The 20,759-nt window shown below is 30.9% G+C and overlaps 1 protein-coding gene across 1 annotated transcript; it reads right to left on the bottom strand.

Annotated features, from left to right (window-relative positions):
* Positions 1-7,554: 7,554 nt before the first annotated feature.
* On the bottom strand, positions 7,555-13,254 carry LOC139904096 (NADPH--cytochrome P450 reductase 2-like). Its single transcript, XM_071886032.1, has 17 exons — positions 12,844-13,254; positions 11,580-11,639; positions 11,392-11,468; positions 11,248-11,305; positions 11,077-11,160; positions 10,933-10,969; positions 10,578-10,647; positions 10,282-10,467; positions 10,099-10,191; positions 9,787-10,012; positions 9,605-9,688; positions 9,329-9,480; positions 9,143-9,239; positions 8,843-9,070; positions 8,629-8,751; positions 8,415-8,528; positions 7,555-7,879 (listed from the first exon to the last, which is right to left on the bottom strand). Exons 1-17 carry the CDS (start codon positions 13,186-13,188, stop codon positions 7,799-7,801), a joined length of 2,115 nt encoding a protein of 704 aa, XP_071742133.1. The 5' UTR covers positions 13,189-13,254; the 3' UTR covers positions 7,555-7,798.
* Positions 13,255-20,759: the final 7,505 nt, after the last annotated feature.

Raw genomic sequence — 20,759 nt, 5'->3', positions numbered from 1 at the left:
ATAAAAGTAATTGTGTATACCCTTAAAGCTTTGTCTAAAAAGAATGCTCCATACGGGATTTGAACCCGTGACCTCTCGAAACCCCAACAACATCCAAACCATACTTCCAATTTGTTTTTCCTGATTTATAATGCACCTAATATGTACTTAACCCATTATTATTTCGGCCCAACTGGATTCAGCCCAAGGTACTTACTTAGTTAATATATCTCGGCCCAATAAACATATTTAGAAGTATTCGGTTCAATTAATTCCTGTAGCCTAATCCATTACCTAAACCCTACGATTAATATCATCTCAGCTTCATCATCTCTATCATTGATCACATATTATCATTCATCATAATCATGATCTTTTCATTAACATCGCAGAACCACTATCATAAAATCATCATAGAATCGTGCTTCATATCTCCATCCTAACCTTCATCAATTCCCATTACAGTATCATTATACTTTGTAATCTTCATCATACTCTCGAGAAGGAAAAAAAATAAAAATGAAGCGTAACAGGAAGGTCACGATCATCATAAATCCATCCCGTAATCATAACAATAACCCTAATCATAATCATTACTCGTTACTCGTTATTTCATGTATCACATACCATCATCTTCAATCATCTGAGTCGTCATCGTCTAACCTATCATTATCATCTAATGTATCACTATCTCCATAATTAACCTTTCTGTAACAGACTAGTAATTGTATTGAAGAGTAATAACCTAAGCGAATTTCTGCAGGGGATTTGGTTCGTACAACAACAAGATTCGTTATCTACTTAGCCCAATAACAAACTTCTTAAGTCTAACTCTTCACAAGCCCAATGGTTAATCAATGGCCCAAGGATTTATACGTATGAACTCAAAAGTGAAGAAGCGTGATTCAAATTAAATTCTCTAATGGTGGTGGGGTTATATGTTTGTCGGCTGAATTTGAAAAGAAAATGGAAACACAAGATATTAGTCGACTCCTTTACTCACCAGGTGGATTCCACTTCTTCTTTTCTTTTTATATATGCTCATGATTTAATTAACAGGCCCACATTATTTGTTGTTTAAATGCATCACATAATGGGAAGGGAAACAACAAAAAAATAATGGAAACAGTTATATGGTTTCGTAACAGGAAAACAACAGCAATAAGTGACCTGGTTTCGTTTAATCAACTCATCAAGAATGGTTTCAATTTTCATTGCTAATCGTATCAGAAGTGTATGGTGGTCTTGTTCGTGATGAAAAAGAAAAACATAAACATATTAGTGTAACAGTGATTCATTCAGGGTGTATGTTCAAGGTTGAAGATAGTGATTTAGGGTGATCGAAGTCGGGTTGTAGTTATCGTTGTTGGACAGGAAACAGAAAAAAAAAAATATCGCGAGTGGTGGTGGTTGATGATAAAAATGGTGTGGCGGTGGCTCGTTATGGAGGTGATGATTTGCAGAATCATGAATGTGGTGATTTTTATGGAAATCTTTAAACCGAGTTAGTGATGGTTCTTGGTGAGGTTGGTTGTAATTGATAAAGGTAGTAGTGAGTTGAAGGATTTACATCTGATATAAATGATAACTGACAGTGAAGATGTGAAATTAATTAAGTGTGTCCATATCCTTGATAAAAGGCTTTGGTTTGTAGTCCAATACTCGACAGGGGGAATCGATCAGAAAGAAGAAAACAAAAGTTTAAAAAGGCAGATAGTGATCGAAAATAGATTTGTACCATATAAGATTTCAAATATCTAACAAATCTGTCAGAAGACAAAATATGTACAGTTTGATATTGTACAAATCATGAGCAACAACTAATTTAGATTGATTGTGATAGATAAGTGTTACGTGTTGTATCAATATCATAAATATATCTGTATATTTCTTTTTATACCCGTATTTATTTATTTTATTGGTTATATATTTATATGTGCATTTATAAAGTATATAATATACTCAATAATAAAATTAATTATATTGAATATATATATATATATATATATATATATATATATATATATATATATATATATATATATATATATATATATATATATATATATATATATATATATATAAATACAATAATAATAATTCTAATTAATAAAAATTTATATTAATAACACTTATTATTGATTATAGAAATAAAAGTAGAAATACTAATACTAATACTAATAATAATAATAATAATAATAATAATAATAATAATAATAATAATAATAATAATAGAAATACTTATAATAATAATAAATATTATAGCTATATAATGTTTATTATTAATAACAACAATGATAATTTCAATAATAATAATATTAAAAATACAAATGTCAATATTAATATTAACATTAATAATAGTAATGCAAGTAAAATATTAATATTAGCATAACACTTATATTCAAACTTGTAATTAGATTTAATAAATTACAATTTATTAATCATATCATATTTAATATAATATTTCATATTTATAAGTTACAATATATATAATATTACTTATGTTTAAAGTTCATATATATTTACAAGTAATTTTCATATACATATTTTTATATATATATTATTATCTATATGTATATATATATATATATATATATATATATATATATATATATATATAAATATATATATGTAACTATTTATAAATAGTTGTTCGTGAATCATCGGTAATGGTCAAAGGTCAAATATATACATGAACACAGTTCGAAGGTTTTGAGACTTTAACATTACAAACTTCGCCTATTGTGTCGAACTTATGTAAAGATTAAGTTTAAATTTAGTCGGAAATTTCCGGGTCATCACAATACCCACCTGTAATGTACATGCTATATCTTTTAAATACAGTACATCTTTCTCGTGTACAAAACCATTTTCATAAATCATAGTAACCGTACACATATCTTGTGCACAAAAATAACATACACATAACCTGTGTATAAAATCATTCTCTCGATATATAACATTCATATCAACTGGTGGCAATTATCATGTCCACATAATTCAATGGTGGCAATTATCATGTCCACATAATTCAATGGTGGCAATTATCATGTCCACATAATTCAATAATAATCCGCAGAACTTCTGTCTGCATAATAATTCATTCGAGGAATATTTTGCTTGTGTCTATCTCGTCAAACATTTATAAAAGCATTTCATGTATTCGCAGTTCAAAATATATTTCAAAAGCATTTAATAAAGCAGTTGTAAAAACATTGCATGTATTCTCAGTCCCAAAAATGTAAAAAATAAAAGGGAGCAAATGAACTCACCATGCTGTATTTTGTAGTAAAAATACATATGACGATATTTAACAATTGAACAATGCAGGGTTGGCCTCGGATTCACGAACCTATATCATTTGTATATTTATTAATACATATGCCTGTAGTCGAAAAAATATATATATTTATTAGTGATATCATTAAAAATTTATAGGTTTCATTATTTGTTTAAATATATCCATTTCATATATTTTAAAGATATTAATATAGTTAAGTCATGTAATTTAAATATATTTTTATATCTATAATCTTTATTTTAATACATATCATCTTAACAACGTCATTTAATAATTTTACTTTTATAAGTACAATTATTTTAGTAATAATGATATAGATAAGTCTTTGATAATAATAATAATAATAATAATAATAGTTTTAATGATAACAAAATAATAATTTTTGTAAAATTAATCATAATGATAATATGAATAATATTTTTGTTGATAATATTAATAATAATAATACTAATAATTATAAAATGATACTAATACAAATTTTAAAGAAAAATACCAATAAATTTTATTATTTTCATATTAATGATAATAATAATACAAATCCTAATTATATTAATAATAATAGCAGTTATACTAGTGGTAACATGATAAAGTTATATGTTATTGATAGTAGTAATAACAATACTAATAATGCAATTCATATTTGTATCTATAATAATAGTAAACTAATTTCGACCATAATACTTATAACTTTACTGATAATCTTAATAATTATAGTAATAATAATAACAACAACAACAACAACAATAATAATAATAATAATAATAATAATAATAATAATAATAATAATAATAATAATAATTAATAATAATGATAATAATAATAATGATAATAATAATAATGATAATAATAATAATAATAATCATAATATTCATAATGCTTAGTACTAATAATATTAACCCTAATAATTCTAATACTTAACAATAATCATAATATTAATAATAATATTAATAATAATAATGATAATAATAATAATAATAACAATAAAATAAAAGGTTTATACCCTTTAAAGGTTTCTGTAAAAAGAATTGGTCCAAATCGGGTTCGAACCCGCGACCTCTCGCACACTCGACAACACATCGAACCAGTTGAGTTGGCTTGTCCTTCTGATTAAATCCGTATCCATATATATATAAAACCCATTCTAATATGTTTCCATCTTCTTCTTCGTTCTTAACCCAGACGACTAATGATCGAATCATGTTGATAACGAATTTACTAGGATTATAATTTAAACAGAAACGACTCATCATAATTATATTGCGATTACAGAAACAAAATAACGAGGATTTCGCTGTGACAGTTTAAAAATATCGAAGAACAATTCAACCCAAACTCAACATTTGATTTCAAGATTTTGAACATTTTAGTCATAAGTTAAAACATGAAATATATTTCAAATAACTCTTAAAAACTATTCCAATCACCAATTGAACAATTAACATCGAAACAACAGCGAATTTCCTCAAGAACAAATCAGTTGACTTTTTCAAATTAAGGTTGACTTTCAAAATTGGAATTCGTTAAAAGGATTTGGAGTTTAAGACTTTACAGACAGTTTAAATAGATGATTACTAACCTCATTACATTAATACATTTCTGAAATTGATGTTGAATTCACGATTTTGATATAATGACAAAAGCAGAAGACGGGACTGGTTCTAGCTTCTATCTGTTCGAAAATAATTTTGATATAATGATTTTTATTTGATGATTGATAATGAAACACTGAATGGTTCTATTTAAGCTTCGACTGATTGATGAATTTTTATGATAATAGACTCGACAGTAGGTCACGGACGAAGGAAAATAATAGAGAAAGAAAGAAGAACAAAATAAAATAATATGGTAGGGATCTGATAATTAACTCGCGTATATATCTGATTATCTAATATCTATACTGATTATCTAATTCAATTATTTATATAATGTAATATATTAATATTAATAATAATTATATTTACACTAATAATAATAATAATGACTATTATTATATTTATAAAATAATTATTTAATAACTTATAAATATTTCCATAAAAATATATTATAAGTATTTTCATACCATTTTTATAAATTTGGATATACATATAATAATTATGTATAGTTCTTATATATTGGGAGATATTAAATATTAATACAGATTTTCATATTAATGCAAGTAGTCAATAATTTTACAATAATTTCAGAGTATAATCTCTAATACTTTGATAATATTGATAAATTATTTTCGAAATCATTTGGGTTCAATATACTCTATATATCCAAAATAACAAGTTTTAGTTATCTTAAGTTGTCTTCCATAATAATCAAATCATATAATAGTTCATTAATATATTTCATTTATTATTTATAATTATTTACATATATCATTATATATATATATATATATATATATATATATATATATATATATATATATATATATATATATATATATAGTGCTAGGATCAAGAGGGAAGTAACCATTCGGGGGGAAGCGGGGGGAAGCAAAAACTTTTTTTTTTGTTTTTTGAAAAAACTTTGTTCACGAACATTATAGATGAGATGAAAATATGAACATTTAGTAGAGACACTTTGTGATAAATGTTTTTATTTTGGCGGGAAAACGCTCGAAGAAGTAATATATAACAATTATCGTGTTTTTCGAGCATATTTTGAGGTTTTAGCTATTGGGGTTTAGATATTAGGGTTTAGATATTAGGGTTTATAGGGTTTAGATATTAGGGTTTAGAAATTTAGGGTTTAGGGTTTAGATTTAGGGTTTAGATTTAGGATTTAGATTGAGTTTTTAACACGAACGGTTTAGAGTTTAGGGTTTAGGGTTTAGGGTTTAGGGTTTAGGGTTTGGTGTTTTGGGTTTATTCCATAAACCCAAAACACCAAACCCTAAACCCTAAACCCTAAACCCTAAACTCTAAATCGGGCTAAATTTTACTTCACAAAACATGAAGAAAAAAAACGTTCATATTCTTCACGAACAATATTATCTTGAATGTTATTTTTGTCGATCGTTTTCCCACCTAAATAATAACATTCATCACGAAGTGTCTCTTCTAAATGTTCATATTTTCGTGTGATCTTGATGCCGAAAAAAAAAAATTCAAAAAAAACGAAAAAAAAAAAAAAATTTGCTTCCCCCCGCTTCCCCCCGATTGGTTACTTCCCCATTGATCCTGCCCCTATATATATATATATATATATATATATATATATATATATATATATATATATATATATATATATATATACATTTCTGTTAATTAAAGGTTCGTGAATCTTCGGAAATAGTCGATGGTCAATTGGACAGTTCAAAATTTTGAGACTCAACCTAACAGACTTTGGTTATCGTGTCAAAATCATATAGAGATTAAGTTTAAATTTGGTCGGAAATTCCCGGGTCATCACATTTCTCAGGGATGCACAAAGTACTAACAACAAGACAAAGAGTTATGACATTAGTCACAATTCATGATCATCTAACAAGAATAACTACATTATCGAAAAGTGGATAATACAACGAAGATTTGAGATAACCATCCACAATTCTTAAATCAATCGCCTAAAACTACATCACGATATCGGAGATGATTTATTTATATTAATCAAAATTTTATTTTTTTATTTATTCGTTAGTACATTTTGAAACTTTAAAACTTTGAATTCCTTATAAAATATTTAGTTTAATGTTCATCATAGACTTAATAATGGTTCGGTAGTATATTTTGAAACTTTAAAAATTTTAAGCTCCTATAAAACATTTGATTTAATGTTCATCTTGACATAATAATAGTTTTTTAATTTATATATTTAATTTTATAACTTAAAAAAATTAGACCATTCAAAAATCCCGCGAAACCGCGGGTCTTTAACTAGTTCTCTTTAATTTATATTAACAACACTTATTAAACAACTATATTGTAATTTTATTCGTGTTAAAGGTTAATAAGGTAATTTTACATAATTTAAATTATCCTTTCAAAAATAATTATCAAACGGGTTATTGTTTCCGAAGCAACTTCATTAAAAACCTTTGAATCATTCAGATTATAAATCATTTAGCGCTTAATCATTATGTTTTATCAAACGTACTTTTAGAATGTGAGCATGCAAAACATGATTAAAAAGACATGGTTACTGATGTGCCATATGTCCATATTTAGAATGTCAGCAAGTTTCACCGCAATAAATTTTAAGATAGATTCATAAATAACTAACAGGTAGATATTGGTTATGTTAACATAAATATTACTATTATATGGCTTACAAAACATATGCCTAATAGCTATTTACAATATTCCATAGAGAAATGAGTTTCAAGCGTTCAAGTTCATAAAGATGCATGTTTGCCGCTTATATAAAACACACAATTTGAATACCTTTAAACCATACACCAATTAAGAACCTATAACTTATAAATTACATTAGACGATCAAAAAAATCACTAGTACAAGAAAGAATTCCCAACCCGTCGTTATGGTTTTATTTTGCATCCTTTCACCGTTGAATATACTAAGAGAACAATTACCAAACATCACGAAGGTATCGTCCTGATGTTTGTAGGTTCTTAACATACAGTTCTGCCTTTGATGAGTCCAGAGATCCCTGAAATCACATAAACCATAATGTGCTTTTGTTAGCATAATTCCTCCTTTTTAGTTGATAAAAATTAAGGTTCTTAATACTGGTTGAGAACGGGACACGTAATCATTTATCTTATCCCACGACCCCAAAATATAATTATTTATAGAAACGGATTCAAGAGTGTAACATATTTTTTTGTTTTTATATCTTTTTTTTTTTTTTTTTGAAAGGCAAGTTGTCAGCATCACCCAGTTGCGATCATCTGCCACACACGCACGCACTGAGGAAACCCTGTAGGAACCCAATCCTTAAACCATCCCGAGGGGCAAATGGACCGGGTTTGAAACCTGAATAAATCCAGGAAAAAACCCCCCCCTAAGGGTCAATATGGAGCTACATATTATATTTCAAGCAGATTAATTAAGAGGGTGAGCTGAGCGAGGCTCGAACTCATGACCTCAACACCAGCCTCAAACACAAGGAATGGGATACCACTCGGCTAGAAGCGCGGTGGTAACATATTTTTTTGTTTATTTTGATCAAAGATTTGAAATACCTCTTGTTGAACAATTGTGTGAAGGGTTCGGTGTACATCTCTGGCCATGCCTTTAGCATCACCGCATACATATAGATATGCTCCTTCCGAAAGCAAATTCCAAATATCCGAGGCCTGCAGAATTGAAACAACGACTCATGTTAGAAATAAAAACTAGTAATTAGTATAATTATTAGTAACTAATAACATTGTAAACGTTATTCGAATTTCCTACCTTCTGATTCATTTTATGTTGCACATATTCCTTGGTGGATCCTTCGCGGGAAAAAGCAACAATAAGTTCAGAAAGAGCACCAGTCTCCACAAACTTGTTTAATTCATCTTCATATATGAAATCCTGAATTAACAGCACGACAATTGGAGTTCAAAATCATATTTTCGCGTGATCAAACCATACCCAAACATTACAAAATATCAATTCAACATACCACATTGCGGTTCCTGCATCCGAAGAAAAAAATAGATGACCCGAGTTCAGCTCCAGTTTCCTTCAACGCTAATCGTTCTTGTAAGAAACCCCTAAACGGTGCTAATCCAGTTCCTGGACCGATCATGATAACCGGGACTTTAGGATCAGCAGGAAGTCTAAAGTTAGACGTCCTAACAAAGATAGGTGCCCAGCTACAATCTTGACTTTCGGTCAAAGGTACAACATTCTGAAAAACAAATTAAAATTTTTAAAGCTGTTTATGTATGTAAAAAACTAGAAAAATGAATTAAAATTATACCTTCATCCAGGTTGAACATACTCCTTTGTGGATACGGCCTGCAGGTGTTTTCTCGTGAACTAATGCACATGTGACGTGAATTTTATTCGGTGAAATCCTGCAGAAATTAATTCACATTTTATTTTATTGTACAACATATGTATCAGTGTCGAAAAGTAGTTAGCTGCTTTGGTGTAATCTACTCACTTTGGAGAAGAAGAAATGGAATAATAACGAGGCTGTAAGCGTGGGGCCACGGCTGCGAAGAAAACGCCAAGTGGAGGTTTAGCAGATGGGAATGCATCCATAACTTCGAGAAGACTTCGTTGGTTTGCAACTATCCATTGAGCATATTCATCCTGAACAACGATTACATGACAAAAAAAAAAAAAAGGTTAATATTTAATTTAAAATACAAAAAAAAAAAAAAAAGCAATGGCGAATGATAATAAAAATTAATATCACTATTCAAGAAATTCTAACCTTTCCAGCAGGAGACGCTAGAAATTTTAATCGATCAGCTTCAGAGGGATCAGATGCATGAGCAGCCAGCGCAATCAAAGCAGACTGAAATGCATAATATATATCGTTAGCTTGTTTAAATTTAAATTAAAAATAGGGAAAAAAATTTGTAACCCTATATCATTGGAAATGCATACAAGTACCTTTTTGGGAGAACTTAAGACATCAGCATAACGAGCCAAAGCAGTCCGTAAAGTGCATGGAGGGAAAGTAGGGGGCAAAGAGGCCCCACCAATTGGTGTTCCGTCTTCCTTATCGACATGGATTGAGAAATAAGAGTCCGGTTGTATGCCTATTAATCTCACAGCCTCCTCTACAACTTCACTTAAATTTTGACAGTAGACGCCAACATGATCCCCTGTCTCGTATCTGAACATAATATATATAAATAAACTTAAAGCAGCTATAACTTTCAGTAAACATGATAATAGTATGTAGCCGATGGAGTAACTTACGATAGTCCAGTATTGGTGATGTCAAATTCGAGATGAGTGCAAGACCGATCAGACTCGGGAGTGTGCAGCTCCTTTATGAATGCCACATTGGATCTGTTTAAAACCAGGATTAATCATTTTAGTTAGTCTATACAGAATGTGATTAGGTTAGAACATGGTATCCACATTGAATATTTTGTATACCTGCACGGATGGTGTGCATCATGAAGGGATTGACTGTTTGTTTGACTTTGCTCTTCTACGGACGAGTCAACTTTGTCATGATATACAACACGGTATTCCAAAACAGCAGCCGTGTAAGGAGTGGAAACAGATGTATCATCCTCGTCACGTAACAAGTTATCCAACTCAGGCCACACCAACTCTTTCCTAAACATACAATTGTTTTAACAAAATTTTAGAAATTCATCCAAATGTGTATTTATCATATTTATCAGACATTATACGTATACAAGTATATAACTATGTGTTTTTAATACCATGCTGTAAAATCATCCTCGATACATTGATCATCATCTCCGAGGCCAACAGGAACAAGGCGTTTGGCACCTGCAAAAGGTAATAACAACAATACATTTAGACTTAAGTGAAAACATTCAAGTACTTTGTCAACCATCCCAAGGTAGCCCAAGTGGTTGGGGCCCTGAGATCCTTGCAAGAGGTCTCAGGTTCAATTCTTGGGGTGGCCAGGGAAGGGCTGGAAACAGCCAGGGAGTATTCCTGATGGGCTGCGTACACTAGAGTATGGGGTCGGATTACTCGCCCTTCCCGGGTAACCCGAACAGGGAAAACCTTACAACTATTCAAGTACTTTGTCGTTGAAATGAAACGTACCCTGCTCTGTAAGCTTCTCATCGACCACCAATCCAATCTACATAAATTTAAGGGCCATTTATGTAAATATGTAATCTTACCCAAATGTGGTTTGTTCAACTGAACATAATTAAACAAGAAGGTGTGATTATAGTAACTGATTACCTTATTGAAATGCTCATATTGCCTGTTGCCAAGGCCAAACACTCCATATTGAAGTTCGTTAAGCCACTCTCCTTTTTCTTCCCCCTACACGAGTAATTTAAAATTTTATTCAGCACATGGATCATCGATACATATAACCACAACATTGATCGATAAGCATGAAAAAATTACCTCTGTAAACCATTTATAGAACCTAGCAGCATTATCTGTTGGCTCGCCATCTCCATACCTATATAGAATATAGATTATCTAATTAAAAACAACAAATTATAAACAAAGAAATTGAATTGATAGCAAGTATGTATGACAACTTACGTCGCTAAAAAGAAAAATGCCAATGACTCTTTTTTAAGTTTCTCCTCATACTCATCGTCATCAGCAGCAAAATCATCCTACAATTAACAAAACATTTGCAATTCAACTTTCAATTAGATCATAATCTCATATGTCGATGTTTTCAAGGTCTTATCACATCAAACACACACGAAAGCTATATAACTCACCAAATCAACTGCTTTAAACACGGCCTTCTCATATCTAACTTTAGCTTCCTCTAGAAGTGCCTTAAAAATAAATATATAATGTCAGCCGAAAAAGAATAAAGTAGTTGCAAATTCCATAAAATACCAACTGACTTCCATTTTCATCACCTATCAGTCATTATATTATAATTATTATTAGTATAGTATATTAGCATTAGGACTAGTTATTATAAAATAATTTAGTTTTCCCTTGTGAACATACAATAAACTGTAAAACTAATTTAGTCTGAGCATTACTTAAGGCATACAGAAAAAAGCCAATTCATTCATAAATGACACGTGAGCTAAGCTAGCAACTAGTCAGCTGCCAAATCAGCAGCATTTTTACTTATGAAACCTATATCTGCCAAACGGGTCAGGTTAGGTCGGTTTGAGTAACGGGTCAAAACGGTTTTAGGTCAAAATGGGTCATGGGTCAAATGGGTAAAAAATTTAAACGGGTCAAGTTGGGTCGGTTTGGGTAACAGGTCGAAACGGGTAAGGGGTCAAATGGGTTGAATAGGTACAAACATGTCATATACTTTTTCATTCGACTTTTTACATTTATTATATTGTTTTAGTTGTTATTATTAATATTAATATTAATTATTAATATTTTTATTTAGTATATATATATAAAAAAAAATATTACTTTAATATACATAATAATTGATATAACCATTAATACTTTCATAAATGATTAAAGAATGAAACTTGTTATGCTCATTGACCCATTCACAAGACCGATCAGACATGTGCCTATTTATTGAACTTTAGATTGATACCAATTGACCCGTTCGTTTATATTTTACAATAGGTTGGAGAAAAACTCATTTGACCTTTTTTTAAGTTTTGGTTTATATTGCCAGGCCTAATTTTTTTTTCAAGACCCAACTGACCCGAAAGTTTGACTAATTTGACCCAGATTTGAGAGAATGAGTTTCAATTGTCGGGTATAATTAAACCTAGTTTACAAAATTACAATTAATAAGTAGAGAGACACAAATGAAAGTATTTGGTTTGAGCAATAACAGTTAACAGCAAATTGGCAACTTTGTCAAAAAAATTCACGAGAGCTACCCAAACATCAGTTGCCAAGTCAACATTATATTAACCTAAAGTTAATGAAATTCCTGTATACGGCTGGCCAGAAGTCCTTTTATAGAAATTAAAAAAGAAAAATGCCAACTCGTTTGAAAATACAATTTTGACAGTTACATTGTTATGTTATATTATCGTATATCACCTTTGCGAAACCTTCAGCGGTTCCGGTTTGAGTTCCGAAGAAAATAGTAACTCTCTTCTTGCCATCATCAATCTCAAGTTCCAGATCCTTTTTTGGAACAATCATCTTGTGTGGCTCCAAATCATTATTAACTGATTTCTTCGTAAACGATTTCCGCCACAACAAAACGATTGCGCAACCGATCAATACGGCAATCGAAGTCGTAAACAACGTCAATAGATTCCGATTCTCCACCAGCATCTTCAATTCTCCTGATTCAGATGCGTTATATGTTTCCATCACTTTACCGTTCAGAATTGCGGATACCAGATCGAATGTTGATGCTTTTATGGATTCTGATTGCATTATTATTATTATTATTGATCAATGAATCAATTTAATTAATTATGAGTAGAATATTTGGTATAGAGAGGTTTATGAGAAAGTGTGTGTAGGAATTGGTAGGTGAGGTTGGGGGTTTTATGGGTGTGAAAGAAGAACAAAATTGGAGGCAAAACAAACGCCTACCATTAGCCAAACACCACCTAACTTTTACTATTAACCATAGTTACTACTATTCATATTTAGTTACTACTCCATCTATCTACTATGCAGTATCTATACTATCTACTATAGTTTTTATAAATAATCAATTATAAATTATAATTATATAATAATTATTTTTATTATAAATAACAAAATAAAATAAATGATACTCGGCAGTGGCGGATCCAGAATTTTTTCCCACCGGGGGCGAAATTTTTTTTAAAACCATAGCAATTTTTTTGAGTAAAATATGGAGGTTTTGGGGCAAAATTTGAAGATTTGTGGGTAAATTTTGAAGATTTGTGGGTAAAATTTGAAGGTTTTGGGTCAAAATTTGGAGAATTTTGAACAAAATTTGAAGGTTTTGGGGCAAAATATAAAGCTTTTGGGGCAAAATAAAAAATTCACCGGGGCAAAGTCGAAAAATCCAAAATTTTTACACTAAAATTTCGAAATCCACCGGGGGCGGGCGCCCCCCCTCCTTACACTCTAGATCCGCCTCTGATACTCGGTAGAAAGTTATTACAGTGTTTAACATAGTAATGGTATAACGATAAACTGAGTATTATAATGATGTTTAACACCGGTGGGGAATCCAGTGACAAGTTCAGAATTAATTCTAAACATGGTTTTAAAAAATATTCAAAGCTAATTATGTTTGAAAGATACAGTACTTGTTTATTTTTTATTTTTTTAAAAATCAAATCTAAATATATTTAGTAGTGTGAAGAATATTTTAGAACCCTCACGTAGCTAGACTAGCTACTCGGTGAATCTGGGATAAAAACTTAAAGGTGTCAAACAAAATTTCAACCCTAAATATATTTGGAGAATATTCTGGTGGTTGTTTCCTGTAAAAAAAATTACAAATTTAAAAAATATATGAAATCATGTAATTAAATTTAATAGTATTCTAAATAATTTGTTTTTGTTTTTTTAAAATGATGGAGACACGACCCACTCCTTTACGCCTAGATTCGACAATGTTTAACACATTTTCAAAGCTCTACCCGACAATTTAACGGTAAAACGAGTTGGGCTATCAACTCATCTATGTAGTTTTACAAATACAAATTGCCACGTAGTTTGTTGCACAAGATTTAATTAGTTTACGATGAGATTTAAACTTCAAATTTTTTATAAGCTACAAATTTTTACGAGTTCATGTACTTTTTATAAATGAGCTATGAAATTATGAAAGAAAAATAAATACATATATAATCTTAAAATAATTATGTATTATTTGTTTTTTTATTTGTCCTTGTAAGTCAATTTCCAGCCATTTTTAATCACAATAACAATATTCAATACCACATAAATGGTGTATGGAGAGGTGAGATGTAGATAATCTTTCCCCTATTCGAGAATAAAAACAAGTCATTTCTCCATCCAGAGTGAAACACTCGTAGAGAAAATCATCTCTCTTTATTCGACGGATAAATGATTGATTACGAGTGCACCTCCGGCCAATAATTGAGAAATTTCCAACCATTTTTAGTCATATGCTAAAAAAAGATTAAGTTATACATACTTTTAATATAAGCTTCTACCACAAGCTTTCAGCAATTCATTACAGATTTTCAACTTCAACTGCGAACATAAAGAATGTTATGGATCTTCTACAAATATTTCATATACCTTACTTTATTACTTTGCTCCCTGTTTTTGTAATCTTCTGCAATATTTGTGCTACGTTTTGTTTCTCCGTATTATATTTTTATTGCGTTTTATTAATAATGTTTGGTGGTCCTCACGTAACTATGAAACAGACTCGGAGTATACAAAAAACAGAATTCTTCATTTCGTAATAAACGTTCCTACCTACTTCATATCATATACTCCACAATATTAATATAACGAGAACTAAAATAGCTTCTGTTGATAAGTTTGGACATGAATAAATTGATGATTTCCAGCCGTATCTTCTAGATGCCGTCATTTAGATGTTTCCATTCTAGCCGTAATCTAGATTTTTTTAGATGTTCAAAGAAGCCGGTTGAAGAATCAAAGTTGGAAACAATTACGGCTAGCCACTTGTTTGACAACTCATATTGAAGTATTCAAATTGGAAACGATTACGGCTAGCCACCCTTTTCTGCGTTCACACCAATCTGCGTTCACACCTTCCACCTCCTCAAATTTTCCTTATAAATAGAGGTGTAAGCCTTATTTGTATATTTATTCAGAAAAGTGTAATCACACCTAGTTAGTGTGTGTGAGTTTAAGTGTAATCCTGACCAAGAGTGAATACATTCTAGATAGTGGTGGGATTCCTAGTGTGTTAGTTTGAGAGTTTTTTGTTTTTTGAGTTCTGTAATACTCTGTAATCTATTCTTGTGAGTAATAGAGTTATTTTCTCTCAAATTTGTGTGTACCAACGTCCAGTCGATCCCCTCTTAATCACAACAAGTGGTGTCAGAGCTAGGTTAGAGGCGTTGGTCGAGTTTTTGGGTTTTCTGAAGTTTTCAACCCCGTTTGTGTTGAAAAATTATTTGTAAGGTGATAATGTCCACGGACGAGTCAGGATCATCTTCCGTAGCCATGATTATGCTCACTGCCACCAACTACACGCTGTGGAAACCTCGGATGGAAGATCTCCTCAGCTGTAAGGATTTGTTTGACCCTATTGAATTAAAGGGTACAAATCCTGATTCCGCCAAAGAAAACGAGTGGAAGAAGTTAAACCGAAAAACTATTGGTCAGATCCGTCAATGGATTGATCATAGTGTCTTCCACCATGTTGCACAAGAGGCAGACGCATATGTCCTCTGAAAAAAGTTGGAGGACATGTACCAGGCCAAGACTGCTCGGAATAAAGCCTTGTTGATGAAGCGTTTAGTCAACATGAAGCTTAAAAGTGGAACTTCAGTTGCCGAGCATACCAGTGAGTTCCAGAGCTTGGTCAACCAGTTATCGTCTGTAGAGATGCCTCTTGGCGATGAAGTTCAGGCGTTACTGCTACTTAGTTCTCTTCCTGATAGTTGGGAGACGCTGGTAGTAACACTCAGCAACTCAGTCCCGAATGGTAAACTTACCATGTCAATGGTCAAGGATGCCCTATTCAGTGAAGAGGCAAGGAGAAAGGACATGAGCACAGATCAGACTCATGCCTTTGTCACAGAGAATCGGGGGAGACTACAAATAAGTAGCAAAAACAAATGGAGAGGCAGAAGCAAGAGCAGGGGCAGGTCCGCTGATAGCAGAAAACCAATATATAAATGCTATCATTGTGGATTAGAGGGACATATGAAGAAGAACTGCTACAGACTGAAAGAAGAACAAGGTCAGAGCAGTTCACAATCGAAGAATAAGGGTGGAAAAACATTAGTTACTATCACTGGTGATGTAGCTTATTGTTCAACCCATGATGAGACATGCCTTCACGTCTCACGAAAAGATACAGAATGGGTGGTAGATACTACAGCATCCTACCACGTGACTCCATACAAGGAATACTTCACAACATACAAAGCTGGTGACTTTGGAGCTGTGAAAATGGGAAATTCCAGTTCCGCTGAGATTGTCGGAATTGGAGATGTCACAATAAAGACAAGTTCCGGGAGCACAATCACTCTGAAGGATGTCCGCCATGTGTCAGATCTGTAGTAACCCGAACTTTTCCATGTTTATATATATATTAAATGAAATTGTTATTTACATGATTAAGTGTTTCCAACATGTTAAGCAATCAAACTTGTTAAGACTTGATTAATTGAAATAGGTTTCATATAGACAATTGACCACCCAAGTTGACCGGTGATTCACAAACGTTAAAACTTGTAAAAACTATACGATGACATATATATGGTTATATATATAGTTAACATGATTTTATTATAAGTATGTATCTCATTAGGTATTTTAACAATGAGTTATATACATAAAAATGAGACTATTAATTTAAGAAACTCGAAAACGATATATATAATGATTATCGTTATTACAACGTCTTACTAGGTACATATGAATCATATTAAGATATTGATACACTTGGTTAATTATGTTAAATGATAAGTAAATATATTATTAAGTGTATTAACAATGAAATACATATGTAAAAAATAAGACTACTAACTTAACGATTTCGAAACGAGACATATATGTAACTATTATCGTTGTAACGACATTTAACTGTATATATATCATACTAAGATATATTATATATCATAATATCATGATAATATAACAATTTAACATCTCATTTGTTATAATAAACAATGGGTTAACAACATTCAACAAGATCGTTAACCTAAAGGTTTCAAAACAACATTTACATGTAACGACTAACGATGACTTAACGACTCAGTTAAAATGTATATACATGTAGTGTTTTAATATGTATTCATACACTTTTGAAAGACTTAAAGACACTTATCAAAATACTTCTACTTAACAAAAATGCTTACAATTACATCCTCGTTCAGTTTCATCAACAATTCTACTCGTATGCACCCGTATTCGTACTCGTACAATACATAACTTTTAGATGTATGTACTATTGGTATATACACTCCAATGATCAGCTCTTAGCAGCTCATGTGAGTCACCTAACACATGTGGGAACCATCATTTGGCAACTAGCATGAAATATCTCATAAAATTACAAAAATATGAGTAATCATTCATGACTTATTTACATGAAAACAAAATTACATATCCTTTATATCTAATCCATACACCAACGACCAAAAACACCTACAAACACTTTCATTCTTCAATTTTCTTCATCTAATTGATCTCTCTCAAGTTCTATCTTCAAGTTCTAAGTGTTCTTCATAAATTCCAAAAGTTCTAGTTTCATAAAATCAAGAATACTTCCAAGATTGCAAGTTTACTTCCAAGTTTTCTAAATCCATTCCAAGTAATCATCCAAGATCAAGAAACCTTTGTTACTTACAGTAGGTTATCTTTCTAATACAAGGTAATAATCATATTCAAACTTTAATTCAATTTCTATAACTATAACAATCTTATTTCGAGTGAAAATCTTACTTGAAATTGTTTTCGTGTCATGATTCTGCTTCAAGAACTTTCAAGCCATCCAAGGATCCTTTGAAGCTAGATCTATTTTTCTCATTTCCAGTAGGTTTATCCAAGGAACTTGAGTTAGTAATGATGTTCATAACATCATTCGATTCATACATATAAAGCTATCTTATTCGAAGGTTTAAACTTGTAATCACTAGAACATAGTTTAGTTAATTCTAAACTTGTTCGCAAATAAAAGTTAATCCTTCTAACTTGACTTTTAAAATCAACTAAACACATGTTCTATATCTATATGATATGCTAACTTAATGATTTAAAACCTGGAAACACGAAAAACACCGTAAAACCGGATTTACGCCGTCGTAGTAACACCGCGGGCTGTTTTGGGTTAGTTAATTAAAAACTATGATAAACTTTGATTTAAAATTTGTTATTCTGGGAAAATGATTTTTCTTATGAACATGAAACTATATCCAAAAATCATGGTTAAACTCAAAGTGAAAGTATGTTTTCTAAAATGGTCACCTAGACGTCGTTCTTTCGACTGAAATGACTACCTTTACAAAAACGACTTGTAACTTATTTTTTTGACTATAAACCTGTAATTTTTCTGTTTATATTCATAAAATAGAGTTCAATATGAAACCATAGCAATTTGATTCGCTCAAAACGGATTTAAAATGAAGAAGTTATGGGTAAAACAAGATTGGATAATTTTTCTCATTTTAGATACGTGAAAATTGGTAACAAATCTATTCCAACCATAACTTAATCAACTTGTATTGTATATTATGTAATCTTGAGATACCATAGACACGTATACAATATTTCGACCTATCATGTCGACACATCTATATATATTTCGGAACAACCATAGACACTCTATATGTGAATGTTGGAGTTAGTTATACAGGGTTGAGGTTGATTCCAAAATATATATAGTTTGAGTTGTGATCAATACTGAGATACGTATACACTGGGTCGTGGATTGATTCAAGATAATATTTATCGATTTATTTCTGTACATCTAACTGTGGACAACTAGTTGTAGGTTACTAATGAAATGTCCCGTTCTTATTGATTAAAAACGTTCCATATTAATTGATTTCGTTGCGAGGTTTTGACCTCTATATGAGACGTTTTTCAAAGACTGCATTCATTTTAAAACAAACCATAACCTTTATTTCATCAATAAAGGTTTAAAAAGCTTTACGTAGATTATCAAATAATGATAATCTAAAATATCCTGTTTACACACGACCATTACATAATGGTTTACAATAAAAATATGTTACAACAAAATAAGTTTCTTGAATGCAGTTTTTACACAATATCATACAAGCATGGACTCCAAATCTCGTCCTTATTTAAGTATGCGACAGCGGAAGCTCTTAATAATCACCTGAGAATAAACATGCTTAAAACGTCAACAAAAATGTTGGTGAGTTATAGGTTTAACCAATATATATCAAATCATAATAATAGACCACAAGATTTCATATTTCAATACACATCCCATACATAGAGATAAAAATCATTCATATGGTGAACACCTGGTAACCGACATTAACAAGATGCATATATAAGAATATCCCCATCATTCCGGGACACCCTTCGGATATGATATAAATTTCGAAGTACTAAAGCATCCGGTACTTTGGATGGGGTTTGTTAGGCCCAATAGATCTATCTTTAGGATTCGCGTCAATTAGGGTGTCTGTTCCCTAATTCTTAGATTACCAGACTTAATAAAAAGGGGCATATTCGATTTCGATAATTTAACCATAGAATGTAGTTTCACGTACTTGTGTCTATTTTATAAATCATTTATAAAACCTGCATGTATTCTCATCCCAAAAATATTAGATTTTAAAAGTGGGACTATAACTCACTTTCACAGATTTTTACTTCATCGGGAAGTAAGACTTGGCCACTGGTTGATTCACGAACCTATAACAATATATACATATATATCAAAGTTTGTTCAAAATATATTTACAACACTTTTAATATATTTTGATGTTTTAAGTTTATTAAGTCAGCTGTCCTCGTTAGTAACCTACAACTAGTTGTCCACAGTTAGATGTACAGAAATAAATCGACAAATATTATCTTGAATCAATCCACGACCCAGTGTATACGTATCTCAGTATTGATCACAACTCAAACTATATATATTTTGGAATCAACCTCAACCCTGTATAGCTAACTCCAACATTCACATATAGAGTGTCTATGGTTGTTCCGAAATATATATAGATGTGTCGACATGATAGGTCGAAACATTGTATACGTGTCTATGGTATCTCAAGATTACATAATATACAATACAAGTTGATTAAGTTATGGTTGGAATAGATTTGTTACCAATTTTCACGTAGCTAAAATGAGAAAAATTATCT

The sequence above is a fragment of the Rutidosis leptorrhynchoides genome, chromosome 4, assembly GCF_046630445.1.
Source record: "Rutidosis leptorrhynchoides isolate AG116_Rl617_1_P2 chromosome 4, CSIRO_AGI_Rlap_v1, whole genome shotgun sequence".
Lineage (NCBI taxonomy): Eukaryota > Viridiplantae > Streptophyta > Magnoliopsida > Asterales > Asteraceae > Rutidosis > Rutidosis leptorrhynchoides.
The sequence above is the reverse complement of the archived record's forward strand: the minus strand, read 5'-3'. Positions and strand labels throughout refer to the sequence as shown.